At 35.7% G+C, this 17,636-nt stretch overlaps 1 protein-coding gene across 5 annotated transcripts in view; it reads right to left on the minus strand.

Annotated features, from left to right (window-relative positions):
• The window catches only part of cpt1a2b (carnitine palmitoyltransferase 1A2b), a 65,276-nt gene that overhangs the window by 10,201 nt on the left and 37,439 nt on the right, over nt 1–17,636 (minus strand). For all 5 annotated transcript variants that reach the window (XR_012401061.1, XR_012401060.1, XM_073944584.1 and 2 more), the window contains 6 exons: nt 16,929–17,045; nt 8,721–8,885; nt 8,371–8,499; nt 5,054–5,209; nt 3,915–4,028; nt 3,723–3,815 (listed from right to left, as the gene is read on the minus strand). Coding sequence is in view for 3 of the 5 variants with exons in the window: in XM_073944584.1 (XP_073800685.1) it covers nt 3,723–3,815; nt 3,915–4,028; nt 5,054–5,209; nt 8,371–8,499; nt 8,721–8,885; nt 16,929–17,045 (774 nt within the window). In the remaining 2 variants the exon portion in view is untranslated. The remainder of the gene's footprint in view (nt 1–3,722; nt 3,816–3,914; nt 4,029–5,053; nt 5,210–8,370; nt 8,500–8,720; nt 8,886–16,928; nt 17,046–17,636) is intronic.

The following is a 17,636-nucleotide window of genomic DNA, read 5'->3' on the forward strand; positions in this document are numbered from 1 at the left end:
CTGTCAAAGACAGGGCATTACTCTGCCTTTCAGCATGAGCCCTCCAAGTTTAGCGAGTTTCCTCATTAAACGCAACGAAAGCGTATGCTTCGCGTTGTTGTGTCAGAATCCTTGTGAGGTGAGTTGCGCGCGACATAGGCTACCTGAAGAGCTAGGAGGGATGCGGGGGAGAGGGGTGTGCAATGTATTTAACGACCGGTTTGCAAGGAATTATCATTCATTTGCGGGCATTTGGGAGTCTCTGTGCACTTGCGTGATACTCCTAGTCTTAGCAACTGGATGAATGTAAAGGAGGATTAAGCAAAATTGTTTCTACTCTATAATTAATGTTCTCAACTCACAGCAATAAAACTTTACAATGAGTGCAACAGTTTTTATTCTCTAGTTTATTATTATAATTTTTCATTTTCCATATCTGCAATTCCTGTATTTTGGCATTTTTTTGCAGTCCACTTAGAATCCAACATGGAAATCAATGTTTTCTTAATGGGTATTGATTGTTTTGAAATTCAAATGGCATTAACATGCCTGTGTTTTAATTTCTTTAATAAATATGGCTGTCAAGCCAGGATCTTGAAGGTTTATTGTGGGTAAGTTGTTTACATGAAAAAATCTGTGTTACAAGTTAAACAAAAATTATATTAAACAATTATATTTAGAATTTTAATTCTAATAAACAATTATATTTTGAATTTAAATAGTTTTTGTCTTGCGTTTAGATTAATTTTACATTTGAATAGCCAAAATTACATGTTTTAGTATTTTAAATGTGATTAATCGCGATTAATTTAAAAAAAAAATGCGATTAATTAGTTAATATTTTTTAATCGATTGACAGCACTAGTTTTTTTTGCAAATGAGTCACGAACACACTCTGTTTTGCACCCCATAAACACAATCAAACCGTCAAAAAAACATTGTGGACCACCCCTTTATTATGCCCAAAGCAAAAGAGACTGCTCTCCGTGAAAGCTTATTGAGATTCCTTGATAAAAAAAGACAAAAGACATCTGCTAAGTCTCTACTTAACCATCCATTAGTCACTATTCAGTGCGTAGTTCCCCAGTTTCCTACAATTGCTCAAAGAAAGCATTGCTGCTTTCATGGCATGGAATTGCTAGATGGACTGGAGCTGGAATCCTTTCTGAAAACAAAATATTTACCAACTAAACTTGTCTGTCTGTGTACAATAGGTCACAATTACTCCAGTTTTAAGCTATTTTGGCCATATTTACACGTCATGGTTCAAGTGACCCAATGCAGACTTTTTCTTCTCATGTGGCTCAGATCAAATATGGCGTACAATATGTACATGTAAGCAGGAAAAAAAAAAAAAATCACACGGGCTTGCATTGCATATCAGAATCCATATGATTTTGTTCCCTGCTCACACTATCAGTTTAGGGCATCATTGATATGTAAAAAATAAATTTGAATCAGATAATGCGAGAACAGAGAACGCGTCCTTTGAGGAATGAGATGCTGCCTTATTTCTGATGGTCACATGACCTTCACGCTTTTTAATGATAAATTATTTAAACATTACAACATTCATACAACGATTTATTGTTTTTCCCCTTTTCAAAATATATACTATGCATAAAGACTTTACAAATATACGTTGCACAATGTAAATAAAACATATTTTAATACGAATTTCAGCAAATAAACACATTTAATGTATTTATTCCTTTATTAAGATGTTCATGGTAATGTTTATATTCACCGTTTCCTTTAGGGAAACTCCTGAGGTAAATAAGTTATATCTCTGAATTTTAATAATGAATCTAAATAAAATGCTGCACTTCCCACCTCCAGTCGCAATGACTTCGGGGACTACTAGAGCGAGAGCGGTATCAAGAACACATCCGGTAAGTTTCACGCGTCCTCTGTACTTGCGGTCTTGAGAATTGGAACTGAACTTTGGCAGCTGATGATGACGTTACACGAGAACACGAGGACGCAAGAACGCTGAAGAACACATATTGAGAAACAGTCATGGTCAAGCCGATCTGCTGCAGTTCAAACCGAGTATCAGAATAGGGAGAAAAAGTGATTTAAGTGACTTTGAACATGGCATGGTTTTTAGTGCCAGATGGGCTGGTCTGAGTATTTTAGAAACTGCTGATCTACTGGGATTTTCACACACAACCATCACTAGGGTTTACAGAGAATGGTCTGAAAAGGAGAAAATATCCAGTGAGTGACAGTTCTGTGGGCGCAAATGCCTTGTTGATGCCAGAGGTCAGAGGAGAATGGCCAGACTGGTTCAAGCTCATAGAAAGGCAACAGTAACTCAAATAACCAGTCGCTACAACTGAGGAATGCAGAATAGCTGAACGCACAACACATTGAACCTTAAGGTGGATGAGCTACAGCAGCAGAAGACCACAGGAAACTGAGACTACAATTCACACAGGCTCACCAAAATTCCACTTTACAAAAGAAGATTGGAAAAACGTTGCATGGTCTGATGAGTCTCGATTTCTGCTGCGACATTTGGATGGTAGGGTCAGAATTAGGGTATCAGGGTCCATAAGTACCACGTGAGCATCGTGTCAACGCCACAGCCTACCTGATTATTGTTGCTGACCATGTCCATCCCCTTATGACACAGTGTACCCATCTTCTGATGGCTGGTTCTTGAACATGGCAAAGAGTTCACTGTACTCAAATGGCCTCCACTGTCACCAGATCTCAATCCAATAGAGCACCTTTTGGATGTGGTGGAACGGGAGATTCACATAATGGATGTGCAGCTGACAAATTTGCAGCAACTGTGTGATGCTATCATGTAAATATAGAGCAAAATCTCTGAGAAATATTTCCAGTGTCTTGTTGAATCTATGCCACGAAGGATTGAGGCAGTTCTGAAGGCAAAAGGGGGTCCAAACCAGTACTGGTAAGGTGAATTTAATAAAATGGCTAGTGAGTTGTATGTGACAATGACCAAGGACAAAAGAACAGATCACATGACTATAACATGGCTATTTACTTATTTCATTGTTTATTATTTATTTTTTAATTGATTAACAAACTATAGGCTATTATTTATGCAATAATATTCACAATCTACTTACAGTCAAGCCCAAAAGTATTCATACTGCTGACAAAATCTGACTTTTATTCAATTCTGAAAACTTAATTGAATCTGAAAACCTTTGTTTTAGATTTTAACCTGTTAACGTTGCAGTCTGTATAGGTTCAAGATTGTTTAGGTGGCATCTAAAACTAAAGTTTTAAATGTGTTTTATAAAGAATAATGTAAGCTTTATGAAATGTTCAGATGCAAAAGCCCCAAAGTGTTTTCCGAACTGTTCTTCTAAAATTAGCATTTTTCTCAGGCTCAGTTCAGTAATTTGCTTTTTGCTATATGAAAATGATTTTTATTTTCAGTTTAATTTTACTTCAGTGTTTAAAATAATAATAATAATAATAATATTCATAATAATAATAATAATACTGCCCATACACATATTGGTTCATGGTAAAAAAAAAGAATAAATAAATAAATCAATAAATATACTGTATGTATATATATATATATATATATATATATATATATATATATATATATATATATATATATATATATATATATATATATATATATATATATATATATATATATAAATAAATAAATAAACAAACAAACAAACAGTCACCAGGAGGCTTAGCAAGGTTTTAAATTGTGGCTGTTAAATTGTTAGGTTTGCTCTTACTGTCTCTTTGCAGGAGTGCTTGCAAGACACATGGAAGTTGATCATGTCCTCTCCCATGATGATGTAAGACACACCGTAGCCATCATCAGCTACCTAAACAGGAACAAACCATGAACTCAGTGATCAAATTAGAGCCGCAGTCAGTTTGTGGAATTTACATTTAGATAATGTGTGTGTTGATCAGTAACTCACAGGACCAAAGCCTCCCCCCAGGGAGATGAACTCTGGGTGGTTGACTAGATCAAACAGCTCCATCTGTTGCACAGGTGTCTGAGATGTAGAGAGGCGCCAGGGCTCTGACAAAACCTACAGTTCACATAAACGCATATAAAAACAGCTTCACGCCCTCACATCCATGCTAATTATCTCCTACTCATAAATTACCTTAATGTCACACTTCATTTTTAAAGTCCCTGTAAAATCCTAATAGAAATTTTGAGATGTTTTCAGTATGTTAGTCTTAACCCTAGTTTCTACAAATGAAGTATGAGCACACATTGATTTGTATCTTTTACACACATCCAAGCCTTAAAATTACACTCTATACAACTCACTTTAACAATATCTATAAACTAGCATGCTCCAAAATGTTCCATTAGGAAGATATAAACTTGCAGTTTGTCACTTCTGCGTAAATGGATCAATGATTTTTTATTGACGTCACCTTGTGCGTCTCATTAAATCTTCTGGCCCATCAAATGATCTATAGCACGGGTGTCCAAACTCAGTCCTGGAGGGCCGGTGTCCTACATATTGTAGTTCCAACTGCAACTAAACACACCTGAACCAGTTAATCAAGTACACTAGAAACTTCCAGGCAGGTGTGTTGAAGTTGAAGTTGGAGCTAAACTATGCAGGACATCGGCCCTCCAGGACTGAGTTTGGACACCCCTGATCTATAGCATTTGACATGCTCTGCCCCCTTCAAGACGTTATTGCTACCTGCACTTTAGCTCAACCACTGTCAGTGGCAGAACTGTGATAATAAACACTACTGGCAGATGTTTACAAAGGGGGAGAATCTACACTATGTCCTGCGCTGTCTTCATTATTCAGTTCATATAACTTCACACATTAAATAATGCACATTTCAAAGCACTTCTTGGAAGCATTTTAACAAACAGCCAGCAAAAAATTAATGCCAACTAATTTTCTTGGAATGGAATTCATTTATTTTTTAAGCAAATAAGTTCTGCCAAAGAAGTAGTTATTTTAAAGTTAGTTAGTGTTCAAATCATCTATAATAAGTATTTATAAGCTGATCATATAAAAAAATGCATCATAGACTTTGCAAAATGAATCAGTCTCTCCAAATACAAACATACACTGACCTCTTTAAGGAAAGGAGACTCTACCCCCAGGTATTTTGAGACTACATATAGGCAGAAGAGGTGTCTATCAATGCCAGATCCAGTCATGGCCAAGCGGTAGAGGTTCTGATGCTTCTCAGCAGTTTTACGGAGGAGCTTTCTGCATTGTTCTCTGTCCTAGAAGAAAAAAATCAGGCCAACTCAAATGTTTGTCGAGAGAAAATTAAAATCACTAGGCTGCTTATTTAATTATTAAACATTTAGCTATATATACTAAATAAAGCTTTATAACTGCCATGTGTTTACATTGTTGTGTCTTTTTATTATTATTATTATTATTATTATTATTATTATTATGCCAAATGATTTTCGTCAGTTATACAAATCAAATGTTGGACAGTTTACAGTGCACCTGGAAAGTATTCATAGCTCTTCACTTTTTCCACATTTTTCTGTTACAGCCTTATTCCAAAACGGATTAAATTCATTTATTTCTTTAACATTCTACACACAATACCCCATAATGACAATGTGAAAAAATGTTTTTTTTTTAATTGTTGCGAATTTATTACAAAGAAAAAACATGAAAAATCATGTGTTCATCAGTATTCACAGCCTTTGCTTAATACTTTGTTGATGCACCTTTGGCAGCAATTAAAGCCTCAAGTCTTTTTGAATATGAAGCCACAAGCTTGGCACAGCTGTCTTTGGGAATTTTTGCCCATTCCTCTTTGCAATACCTTTCAAGCTCTATCAGGTTGGATGGGAAGCGACGGTGTACAGCCAGATCTCTCCAGAGATGTTCAATAGGATTTGGGTCTGGGCTCTGGCTGGGCCACTCAAGGACATTTACTGAGTTGTTGTGAAGCCACTCTATTGATATTTTGGGGATGTGCTTTTGGTCATTGTCCTGCTGGAAGATAAACCGTTGCCCCAGTCTGAGGTCAAGAGCACTCTGAAGCAGGTTTTCATTCAGGATGTCTCTGTACATTGCTGCATTCATCTTTCCCTCTATCCTGACTAGTCTTCCAGTTCCTTCTGATGAAAAACATCCCCACAGCATGATGCTGCCACCACCATGCTTCACTGTAGGGATGGTATTAGCCTGGTGATTAGCGCTGTTAGCTTTTCACCAAACATAACATCTGGGATTCATTTAAAATAGTTAAATTTTAATCTCATCAGACATGAGAATTTTGTTTCTTATCGTCTGAGAGTCCTTCAGATGTCTTTTGACAAATTGCAGGTGTGGAGTGGCTTCAGTCTGGCCACTCTACCATACAGGACTGATTGGTGGATTGCTGCAAGGATGTTTGTCCTTCTGTAGAGCTCTCCTCTCTCCACAGAAGAATGCTGGAGCTCAGACAGAGTGACTATCGAGTTATTGATCACCTCCCCTGACTAAGGCCCTTCTCCCCCAATTGCTCAGCTTAGATGGACAGCCAGCTCTAAAAAGAAATCTTCCACTTTCGAATGATGGAGGCCACTGTGCTCATTGGAACTTTCAAAGCAGCAAACATTTTTCAGCAACCTTCCCCAGCCTTGTGCCTCGAGACAATCTTGTCTCAGAGGTCTACAGACATTCTTTTGTCCTCATGCTTGGTTTGTGTTTTGACATGCACTGTCAACCCTGGGACCTTATATAGACCAGTGTATGTCATGACTGTTAGTAACCACCTGAGGGCACTGTAGTTCAACAAACTCTGAGAGTTAACTATAGCGCCCAAGAAATACAAGTCCATACATCCCACGTGCATTACACCCGGTATCACTTACACTGATTAGCTATTCACAGCTGTTCCTGTTTCCTGTTGATTTCCTGGACTTTTTATACAACTATTTACCCACTGTTCGTCACTGCGTCGTTTGTCTTTCTTGTCTGCAATATCTAGTAAGTCTTGTATAGCGAGTTTGTTATTTCCTGAGCCCTGTTCCTGATCCATGTTGTAGTTTCTTGTTTTTTTTGTTTATTTGTTACATTGTTACTTTGTACGTCTTGTTTTTCTGTTTGCTGCACGATGATTTAATAAATCTGCACTTCCCGCAACACCCGTTTTTGTTCCCGTTTCAATCCGTAACGTGACAGTGTATGCCTTTTCAAATCCTGTCAAATCAACTGAATTTACCACAGTTTAACTCCAATTAAGCTGCTGAAACATCTCAAGAATGATCAGTGGAAACAGAATGTACCTGAGGTCAATTTAGAGCTTCACTGAATACATGTGATTTTTCAGTTTTTTTATTTGTAATAAATTTAAAACAATTTACAACGTTTTTCACATTGTCGTTATGGGGTGTTGTGCATAGAATTTTGAAGAAATAAATTAATTTAATCCATTCTAGAATAAGGCTGTAAAAAAATGTGTAAAAAGGGAAGCGCTATGAATACTTTCCGGATGCACTGTACATATGAAGACAGCCCATGAACTTTGTAAGAACCAAAGTTTTCAGTACCTCTTTTCAATTGACAGTTGGAAGAGAGTCACTCTTTATTGTACTCATCAATATAAAAGTGTCTATTTAATAAAATTATTTGTCATCATTTGTGAGCTTTAAACATTTTGTTTGAGAATTTGAAAAGAAATTCATTAATTTATCTACATTAAAAAAGGTACAAACATATTAGGATCTAAAATCTAATCTACAGAATAAACATCGACTTGTATTAGTATGTCAAGAGTAAATACAGAAATCAGAGAGTGAATTTCAATACCTTTTAAGACCTTTTTAAGAATTTCCATACATTTTAAGATCTTATAACCACTTTTCACACTGGCAAGACTTTAATATACAGTATATTTACTAAATATTCATGTAAGAAACTAGTCTAAAACTAAAACATCATTCATATACTGAATAAAAATCTATTAAATCTAGCTAATTCTGCAGGTTGGCGCCTATAGAGCTGCAGAAAAAATGGTGTTGCCATGGCAGACAAAGCAGAAATGTTAAATCTAGTAGGATTTCATTGATTTCCTAAACTACACAGCATCCTGATATTCGCAGATTTCATTTAGGCACCATACAACCATACATTGCATAATCAAAAATGATATAAAATTTTAAACCAGGCAAAAAAGCATTTTTGATACATTTTAAGGGCCTAAAATTTCTCTACATTTATTTTCTAACTTTTAATACTTTTTAAGACCTCACGGACACCTTCTATGTGTGTTTTAGATTTTATAAATTGATCATTAATTCCTTAATTTAAAGGAGCATTCCAAATCCTCTGCAGCTAATTACTGCAGCGCTGTTGATACCCAAGACGGAACAAGTGAAACTGCTGTAAAAACATTGTGAAAGGGGAAAGGAAGGATTTAAAAACAGAACGTTACCTCTCCTCCTTCCAGTGCAAGGACAAAAGCACAACTTTCATTGGAGCAGGAGCGTACGGTTTCGGTGCGGCCCTCACGAAACAGGCGCGTCATGGAAGCTTCATATGTCAGACAGAAAGTCCCCCTATCCTAAAGTTAAAACAACAAATGGGGAACAACAAACGCGTTGATCCAGAAGAATTTCCTCTTTAAGAAAACATTCTGATCTGTACTGCCAGCAGAATGAGTTAGAGACAAATAAGAGGAAGTTCCTTGCTAGGACCAAAAAACAAATAGCTTTAAAAAACTTTACCCTGCATTGTCAAATAAACATCAGTATTTGATAATATGACTTGATCATGAATGTGTACCCTGTAATAGGCCAGCTGCAGAGCCAGCTGCACAAATGAATCTGGGCTGAGTTTCATTTTCTTGATGAGGCCTTTGCCAAACTTTCTGAAGGGAAAAACATGACAGTCCACTTCATCGGCCAGTGCTTGAGCAACAGCAAGAGACTCTGATATCTGAGTCTGAACCTGAGAAAAGACAAAAAACAAAACAGCGTGCCTGTCAGCTTTACATTCTGATAAATCTGGGCAAGGAAAATACGAGATAAGCATGCAGCTAAGAATACAAGCTCAACCACAGGAAACAAGGAAACACAGAAGCATAAAAAAATCCAACCTAAAAACAGAGATAAAATACTAACAAAAGATATATTTACAACACAACTGGCAATCAAAAGGAGGAAGGTAAAGTGGAATGTAACAAGAGAACCTGGAACAGAAAACAGAAGCAATGAAAACATTAATACAGAACCAGTGCCCTTACACATTTCTTTGGCCCCTAAAAGACATTCTAGAACATGCTGTACAGTGTCAGTGGACAAATTAAGAGAAATTTCCTTTAGATTTAGATTTTTTTAAAGAAATCCTCTTAACCTTATAATCTGAAAATGTGCATGATTGTAGAAGACTTTATTTCAGAGATTTTATTACAGGCCTGTACTGGCTAATCGGGAGTACTGGGAGAATTCCTAGATAGCTGATCTGTTTTTGTTTTATTTTTTTGTATATGAGGGCTGTTGTTGTCGTGTCACTGGGTTTAAGTATGCTATTCATGCTCTCCCAGGCGGTTTCATATTCATTAGACGATGTAACTATTTTTGATGACCTCAACTGAGACAAGCATCAATCATCAGTTGTTAAAGAAAACTAAATGTTGACAAGGATAATTTCACAATTTATACAAAAGTAAACAAATAATTTAAGAGATATTTCACATTTGAAGCTAATTTTCTTTATTTATTGTTCTTTATTACAGAGGTTCCCGAACTTTTCAGCCTGTGACCCTATGAATATATATAATAACTTTAATTAACTAACAACTAATTACTAATAACAGTTTAAGTTATTAGTATCTAATAAAGTTATAGTAACTAATAACCTTAACTTTCCTGATTTTGACTATAATGCAATAATGTGCACTTTTTGTAAAGTTGCTTTGAAACAATTATTTTGAAAAGAGCTGTACAAATAAACGTAAACTGAAATGAAAGCTGTTAAAACTGATGTGAGCAAACATACTAGGCATATTTTTAATAAGGAACTGTTAAAACTTTAATTACTTAGGGCAGGGGTCATCAAACTTGTTCCTGGAGGGCCGGTGTCCTGCAGTTTTTAGCTCCAACCCTAATCAAACACACCTGAACAAGCTAATCAAGGTCTTACTAGGCATACTTGAAACACCCAGGCAGGTGTGTTGAGGCAAGTTGGAGCTAAACACTGCAGGGTCACTGGCACTCCAGGACCAGGATTGGTGACCCCTGACTTAGGGCGTAGTCACACTAGACATGGTTGTCTTAAACTGTGCCCAGGCACAATTGTCACTCCTTCCCTCTCACATTGCATTTTTTTGCCTTCCGAGCCAGAGCACGCTTACGTCATCGATGATGCAACTGTTCAGTTTACCAGAAGAGAAGCGCTCTCACTCCGTACAGTGAAGATTGCTTTAGTTATACTGCTTGGTATTATTTGCATCTTTAATTAACTAAAACAGTTCGCAATAGGTAGTGCTGTTGCCACACAGCAAAATGGTCGCTGGTTTGAGCCTCGGCTCAGTTGACGTTTCTGTGTGGAGTTTGCATGTTCTCCCTGCGTTCGTGTGGGTTTCCTCCGGGTGCTCCAGTTTCCCCCACAGTCCAAAGACATGCTGTACAGGTGAATTTAATAAGCTAAATTGTCCGTAGTGTATGTGTGTGGGTGTTTCCCAGTGATGGGTTGCAGCTGGAAAGGCATCCGCTGCGTCAAACATAAGCTGTATAAGTTGGTAATTCATTCCTCCGTGCCAACCCTTGATTATTTAAGGGATTAAGCCGAAAAGAAAATGAATGAATGAGTTTGCGTTCATTGAAATGTAAAAATAATTAATAAATTTATATGAAACAATCCCTTAAAAGCGACGTTGCGTCTTTAGTTTTGCGCTCAGGTGCCAAAAGCCCAATCGAACCGCGCTCTGGCACACCTCTGCCAACCGGGCCATTTGGGAGCACTCATATTTGTCAAACGAACCAGGAAAAGGGGGACAAACATGCCTGGGCATGATTCGGATAACCTAGTGTAAGTACACTCTTAAGCGTGTTACAACTACAAGAATTAATTAGTTTCCACCTAACTTAGTACGATTCTCAGTAATAAATCATTTGGACAACCATTATTCTTTTAGGTGTAAGAAGTTGAAATAATGTATTAAAGTTGATCCAATGAGGCTTTTTTCCAGTTCAGCAAAAGAGGACAAAGAGATGGCCAGTAAGCTTTAAGCTAGTTAGGACTAGTCAGTCATTAACTAAGGAGGACTGGTGTAAGGCCTTAATCTCCAGGGCAGAAAACAGTCCTTCTCTGGGCCTTAAAATCGGATAGGAATATTATCCTCTATAATACTATACATGTTAGGGTGGCCAGAAGATCTGTTTTTCAGCTTTACTGTTTGTCTTGACTGATAATAAAAAACATGGTTTATCCATATTACATTTTTACTAAAAGTTCATTATTGCACATAAAAACAGGCTAATCAATTGTAGCTAATCATGTTGAAGTATATAACCAAAGGTGCAAAAAGGGGGTATATGCAGCATATGTGGCACACAGGGGCACCACACATGGGGGGAGTTCATTGTGCCAAAACTATTTTTGAATATTATCGTTATAAAAAGTTTTAAATAATAAATATAAATAAATATTTTAGTTAAAAATGTTTAAAAATGTAGCATTTTTATGAGTATGATATTGTATTTTGATAATAAAAAATTATACCACCCCTCTCCTCTGTTGGCCACATTTTCAAAATGGAGAATGAAGAGATGTGAAGAAAGAACAAACAATGCCTTAAAATGAAAACTGCCATGACAAATTGGATAATAAGAGATTGGTAAGCTTAACCCACACTAATATCACCATGCTTTTAATCAACTTCTAATGTTTTTGGCTGCAACGGGGCCGCCATATCATTAATTATTCATTATCATCAGCTAGTCACTGGGCTTTTACTTAACATGAATGCAGACGAGGTGGGGGGTTTTTTCAAGCAGAGGGACAGAGGATGAGGTGAGTTGTGATTGCGCGCACTCAAGAATGAAGACTAAGGGGGCAATTATTATGCGGGCCCCCCTCATCATGCTGGCCGTAAATGAATAAATGACTTTAACAATTCTTAACCCTGTTAAAACTGACATATGAACAAATAGTCAGAATATTCACATTTATTGGAACTGAAATGTTTATTAATCCTTATATCAAGATCTATTTTATACCATATTCATGCTTTTATAAATTCATTATGCATTATATTGCTACATCAGGACTTCAGGAATCTTTTTTTGCTCAAAACTATTTTAATTTTAGTTACAAAAAAAGTTTGCCCATAACATTTTGATGAAATAGAACATTTCAGGCAGTTTGTCTTTGTTTATTTATTATTATTATTCACCACTCCCAGTATGCACGCGAGAAGTTATTTTGCCCTTTAGGATTTTAGGGGAAACTTGAACCCCCATACCTCTCAGCAATTGTGCGGTTGCGCCTCTGCATTATAAAATGAATACATTTACTTTTTTGATGAAATTGCAGTTCATGAAGGTGAGTGAAGCCATCTGGCAACTCTAATGTGAGAGAATACAGAGGAGAGGTGAAAAGAAAATTACTATAATTATAGAAACATAAAAAGATAAATGACTATAAGAAAGCATGTTAAAGAGAGTATACAAAGTCCTGAAATGTATCACAAAACTGCTAAATTATCGCACATTTGATTTTGTGGGACAACACAGGATATAAGGGGAGAGATACATTTACTACTGGTAAACTAGGCAATGTTCATGTGACCCTTTTCAAGTAATCAATAAGGTTGTTACTTGTGACCAGCACTAGTTATGCTCAAGCTTGAGTGATATAAGTATCACAACTCAGTCTGAATGTATGAAACTGAGTATGACGGACTAATACATAAGTACAAAACAAAAATATATATAACTTTTTAGTTACATTTTTTTGTATAATCTAGACAATATCAAAGGTATTATACTGGATTCTCTGCATCTTTATCCTGTATGTTTGTTTTATTTTGGGTGTGCTATCCCTTTATTAAGTTTTATGGGTTATATATACTACATTTTCAATGTGTGCCAAAACTAACAGACGCATCCCTAATATTACACAACATGCAATTATTCCTTCCACTGACGCAAATGTAAATGAAGAAGCTCTCAAAAATCCCCACTGCTACATCATTATTGAACAACTGACAAAGAGAAGAGGCTCATGGGAACCCCCTGACTGAATGGACACAGGTTCAGTTCTGCACGCTACCACAGAATATGTGCAGTGTTAGACAGGCCAGTGCTATTGTGTGCATCATTTTTATTTATTAACTATTTTAAAGGCTTATATAGTTCTAGCTGAGTTTTAAGTTTTTTAATTATTGTAATTTTTCATTTAACATGTATTTTATGTCAAGTCACAAAACTGATTTAAGTTTAAGTTGAATTTTAAAGCCCTAAAAATGTATTTCACTTCAGAAAACAAAGCAGTGTTTTAATGGTCCAAACAGAGCCTAAAGTGGGCCTTGTTTACATCAAAATCTGACAAAACTAATGTTGATATAGAGCTGATGCTACTGTTCTTAGTATTTTAGGAAATGGAGGGAGATCAGACAAGTGTAACTGTTACATATAACTCCTAAAAAGCCCCTCTGAGACCTGCAAAATGACCATACTAGAGTCTTTAATCTGAAGAAAGACCTAAAGAAAGTTACCTCAGAGATCCTTGATAGCCCAGTGTCAATTGTCCCATTTCCCACATCTAAATCTCTCACTGAACTGTTAAAAATGTATCTGTAAGATATATCTACAACTAGTTTTATGTTTAGTACTATGTTTTAGAATGTACATAAAGTTTTTATGTGTGTGTATGTTCATGTTCTCAGTGACTAAGTTAGAACACTAAGTCTAAGCTAAATAATGTTTATGAAGCTTTACTTAATAGTTCAAGTGTGTAACCATCTTGATCTTATTGGATACCTGACTTGTTTAAGAGTATAATCAACAGTATTTACATTTCTAGACTGACAATGCACACAAAGCTGTACGTCACACTTTTAGTTTGATATTATATCTTTGGTAATTGTCGATCAAATTAATACAAATTTTTTGGGATGCAAATGAGGTGCTGACATGACCAAAATTTGTCTCTGAAGGGCAACTTTCCCTTGGCTCCTTTATAAAAGAGATTGCCCTTGACATTATATTTTCTTATGCTTCAGCTTTTTTGTTCCAGCTTCTCCTGAATGTCAGTGGTCACCAGCAAAAAAATGTGACCCAAGCATATCCCAGGACAAGTTCTTTTGACCCAATCAGAATGAAGACGCAATATAAACGAATCATCAAGAGACTTCCAAGCCAAACAAAGAGACTCTGCGAGTATAATTTAGATATCAGATATATAACATACATTTTTTTGTTAAAACAAGGGGATTCAGATTTGTGTGATGATCTGTTTTGGGTTACTGATGTTGAATTGCAACTCACTCACTCCTATCTTGTCTCTCTGGCTTCTTGGCGGAGTTTCTGGCCATGCTCTCCCTGAGTCTCTGCCCCTCCCCCTCTCTCTTTCTCTTTCTAATTATATGCAATTTGTAAATAGATGTATAGTATCTAGTACTGTAATTGTCATTAAATGTTTGTGCCCACATTTGATTGTTTGTTTTCACACATACAGTAAAAACGGTTATTTTAACCTATAGATAATGCTTCATGCAAAAGTTACATGGTGCTATATTAATTGTTAACTCGGTAGAGATTCAATTATTCTTCCTGGACAGAATAGTTATTTGGTCTGTATTAGACAGTTACATGGTTCGCTCGCAGATGTGCAGGAGTGTGTTTCCCAAACAACGACATAACTTGTGGCTGAACTATCATAATACGATGCATCATTTTGGAATGAATGATGTAGTGACGAGTGTTTCCCAAAACAGTAGCTGCTTTGTCGCAGATCCATTATTTGAGCCACATTGGTTATAACGTAAAACGGCCATAATGACACTTCAAACTTGTTAGGTGGAGTAAAAACTTTTTTAGAGAAAAAAAACATAAGTTCTTTGTGCAAATTATATTGTTTTACACGCACGCGTTAAAAAAAAAAAAATCATTATTAGTGTTGATAAAAACATGGGCTCACTTTCCATATTAATTGAAATATATGAAAATGGCAAATATAGGGCCATTCTTATTATACATTTTTTATTATTATTAATATTATTATTAACTAGGATTATGTTTATTATTTTTTGTTAGTCTACTTTTACAATTTGACAAATTCAAACCACTGCAGAAATGTTCGAACCAACAGGCCCATGTCATATACAGTACAGATAAATTTTTTAACAAATAACCTAATATAAATTTAAATATTTAACGTTTGCTATATATTTTTGTTTTCACGAGCTTTGGAGATGTAACGTAAATTTCACTTTTAAATAATAGGTAACCCATAGCTTTCGTCATAATCCACGGCTGCATTCAAAATGGCATAAATGTTTTCAAAGTGCACTATGAAGAGAACGCAAATGTCAATTTGAGGATTGCTAAAACTGAACTGTAAAAATACTTTAAAAGACATGACTTGGTTTTAATGTTTTTTTAAATCAATCCAAGTTTAAATGTTGGAATGTTCTAAACGAACAGAGCATAGGGGGATAACTAGGATTAGAACACAACTAGGAACTATCCTTCTAACTACAGCTCAAGAGGGTTAGTTGGAAACGTACAAGTTTGGTCGCAGTTTGCAGGAACGATGAATTTGGGAAAAACTCAACAAACTATGTTATATGTTATATATTATTAATAATTAATATTAAATTTTATGTGAGCTTATTTTGCTACAACAGAGGTGTAAAATTCAGTCTCTGGAGGGCCGCTGGCCTGCACAATTTAGTTCCAACACTGCTTCAATAGACTTACCTGTAGGTTTCAAACAACCCTAAAGTACTCAATTACTTTAACCATGTGTGCTTAATTAGAGTTGAAACACGGTCACACAGTTTGAGCATGCAAAAAACTGAAAAAAAGGGCATGCTTAAACAAGAGCAGCAATTGGTCCATATTTTTATATTTTTAATTTTTGTTCAGAGAGGTCATGTTTAAATCTTCAATTGGTCTCAAGCAATCATGTGATGCGATTTGACAGGTAAGAGTTCACCAAGCTTGAACTTTGCAAATTGCAAAACTTGTTGCACTTACTTGCGTTTCCAGTCTTTCACAATTACATGCGTATGAATGGAAGTCTATGGAGCAAAAAGTGCAGTGTGATCATGGCTTAAACTCTGCTGGTAAGCCCACCCAGAATCTGCGCACGCAGAATTCTGCAGATTTCCGCCGATTTTTAGCCCATCATTAATTCTGTTTATTTACTTGAGTAAATGTGTGTAAATCTATATTTATTCAGTTTTTTTTTTTATTAATTTCAGTAATATTATTGACTAATATAAAAACATTCATCTGATTTATCTACAATACAGTATGTAAAGTAATATTTCTGTCTTTTACTAAATATATTATATGACAAACTTGCTTTATTTACCAATTAAAGTTAATCTAATTAGATTTGCATTTTAAACATTAAATAAAAGTTAAAAAGGTATTCTTTTTTTATTTCATATATTAAGGTTTTAGTTATGATACTCCCAAAATAATTCCACAGAAATTTAACAAAATTCTCTGCAGAAATAGCAAAAAATGTTCGCAGATTCCGTCTGGCTCTAGTGGCCCACCAGAAACTGAGTTTGACACCTGTACATTACAATAGCACAATCCTTAACCAGAAATACATTATATATCACATAGAATCTGTGAATTAACATTTCCTCAAAACATTATGAAAAAAGAGCATCAGTGTACATGCTTGTTTTATAATCATTCTTGGATGTTTTGCAGATTCCTTGAAAAAATGGTTGCCATATGACTTGGCAATATAAACTGTGGAAGAAAGAAAGTGTAAATAGAGAAAAGAGATTATTTTTAGTCTTGCCTCAAACGGTATGTCCCAGCTCAAGCGTTGAGGATGTGGTAAAGAGTGGTCTACATCTCCCCTGCAATTTCCATCTGAGTTGTAACCCAAGTGAAATGTGTCTGTGGCAAGAGTGAACTAGGAGAGTGAAAGAGACAAAGCTGTTTTAATTATCCATTTGTATATAAGCACTGGACTGTTCATTTAAACATCTGGTGCATTGACTCTTAAAGTAAAATACTAAATAATCTATTACTGTAGATATTCCAGTGCTTAATGTCTCTGGATTGTTTTGGCCAAGATACTTTAAAGCCTAACCAATGCAATATGTAGCTTTTCATAAAAATAAAAAAAAAGTAAAAAAATGTTTCCCTTGGTGATATTCTTGGATTATTTTCATATTTCATGTCTTGTTATTGAGAAACGTGACAAAACAGCTGCCTTATAAACAACCTAACATGGCAGATATAAAGTACATGTGCCCACAGCTGGCTAAAGATCTGTAGTATGAGTCTGTTCTCTAGAGCTGTATGAGTGAATGGTTAGGATTATGGCAAATTTAATGTTATTGCTGGAGAATTAAACTAGCACGAGAACGTCTGCAGAGTAGAAAACGCTAGTGGAAAAAGCAGAGAAGAAGAAAACTTATTGTTTGAGTATGTTTTAGGGAAATCACACTGTGCATGCAGACACTCATTTAGAAAACTCAAAAAAACTCATTGTTATGAG

This window comes from Danio rerio, chromosome 3, assembly GCF_049306965.1.
Source record: "Danio rerio strain Tuebingen ecotype United States chromosome 3, GRCz12tu, whole genome shotgun sequence".
In the NCBI taxonomy this organism is placed as follows: Eukaryota; Metazoa; Chordata; class Actinopteri; order Cypriniformes; family Danionidae; genus Danio; species Danio rerio.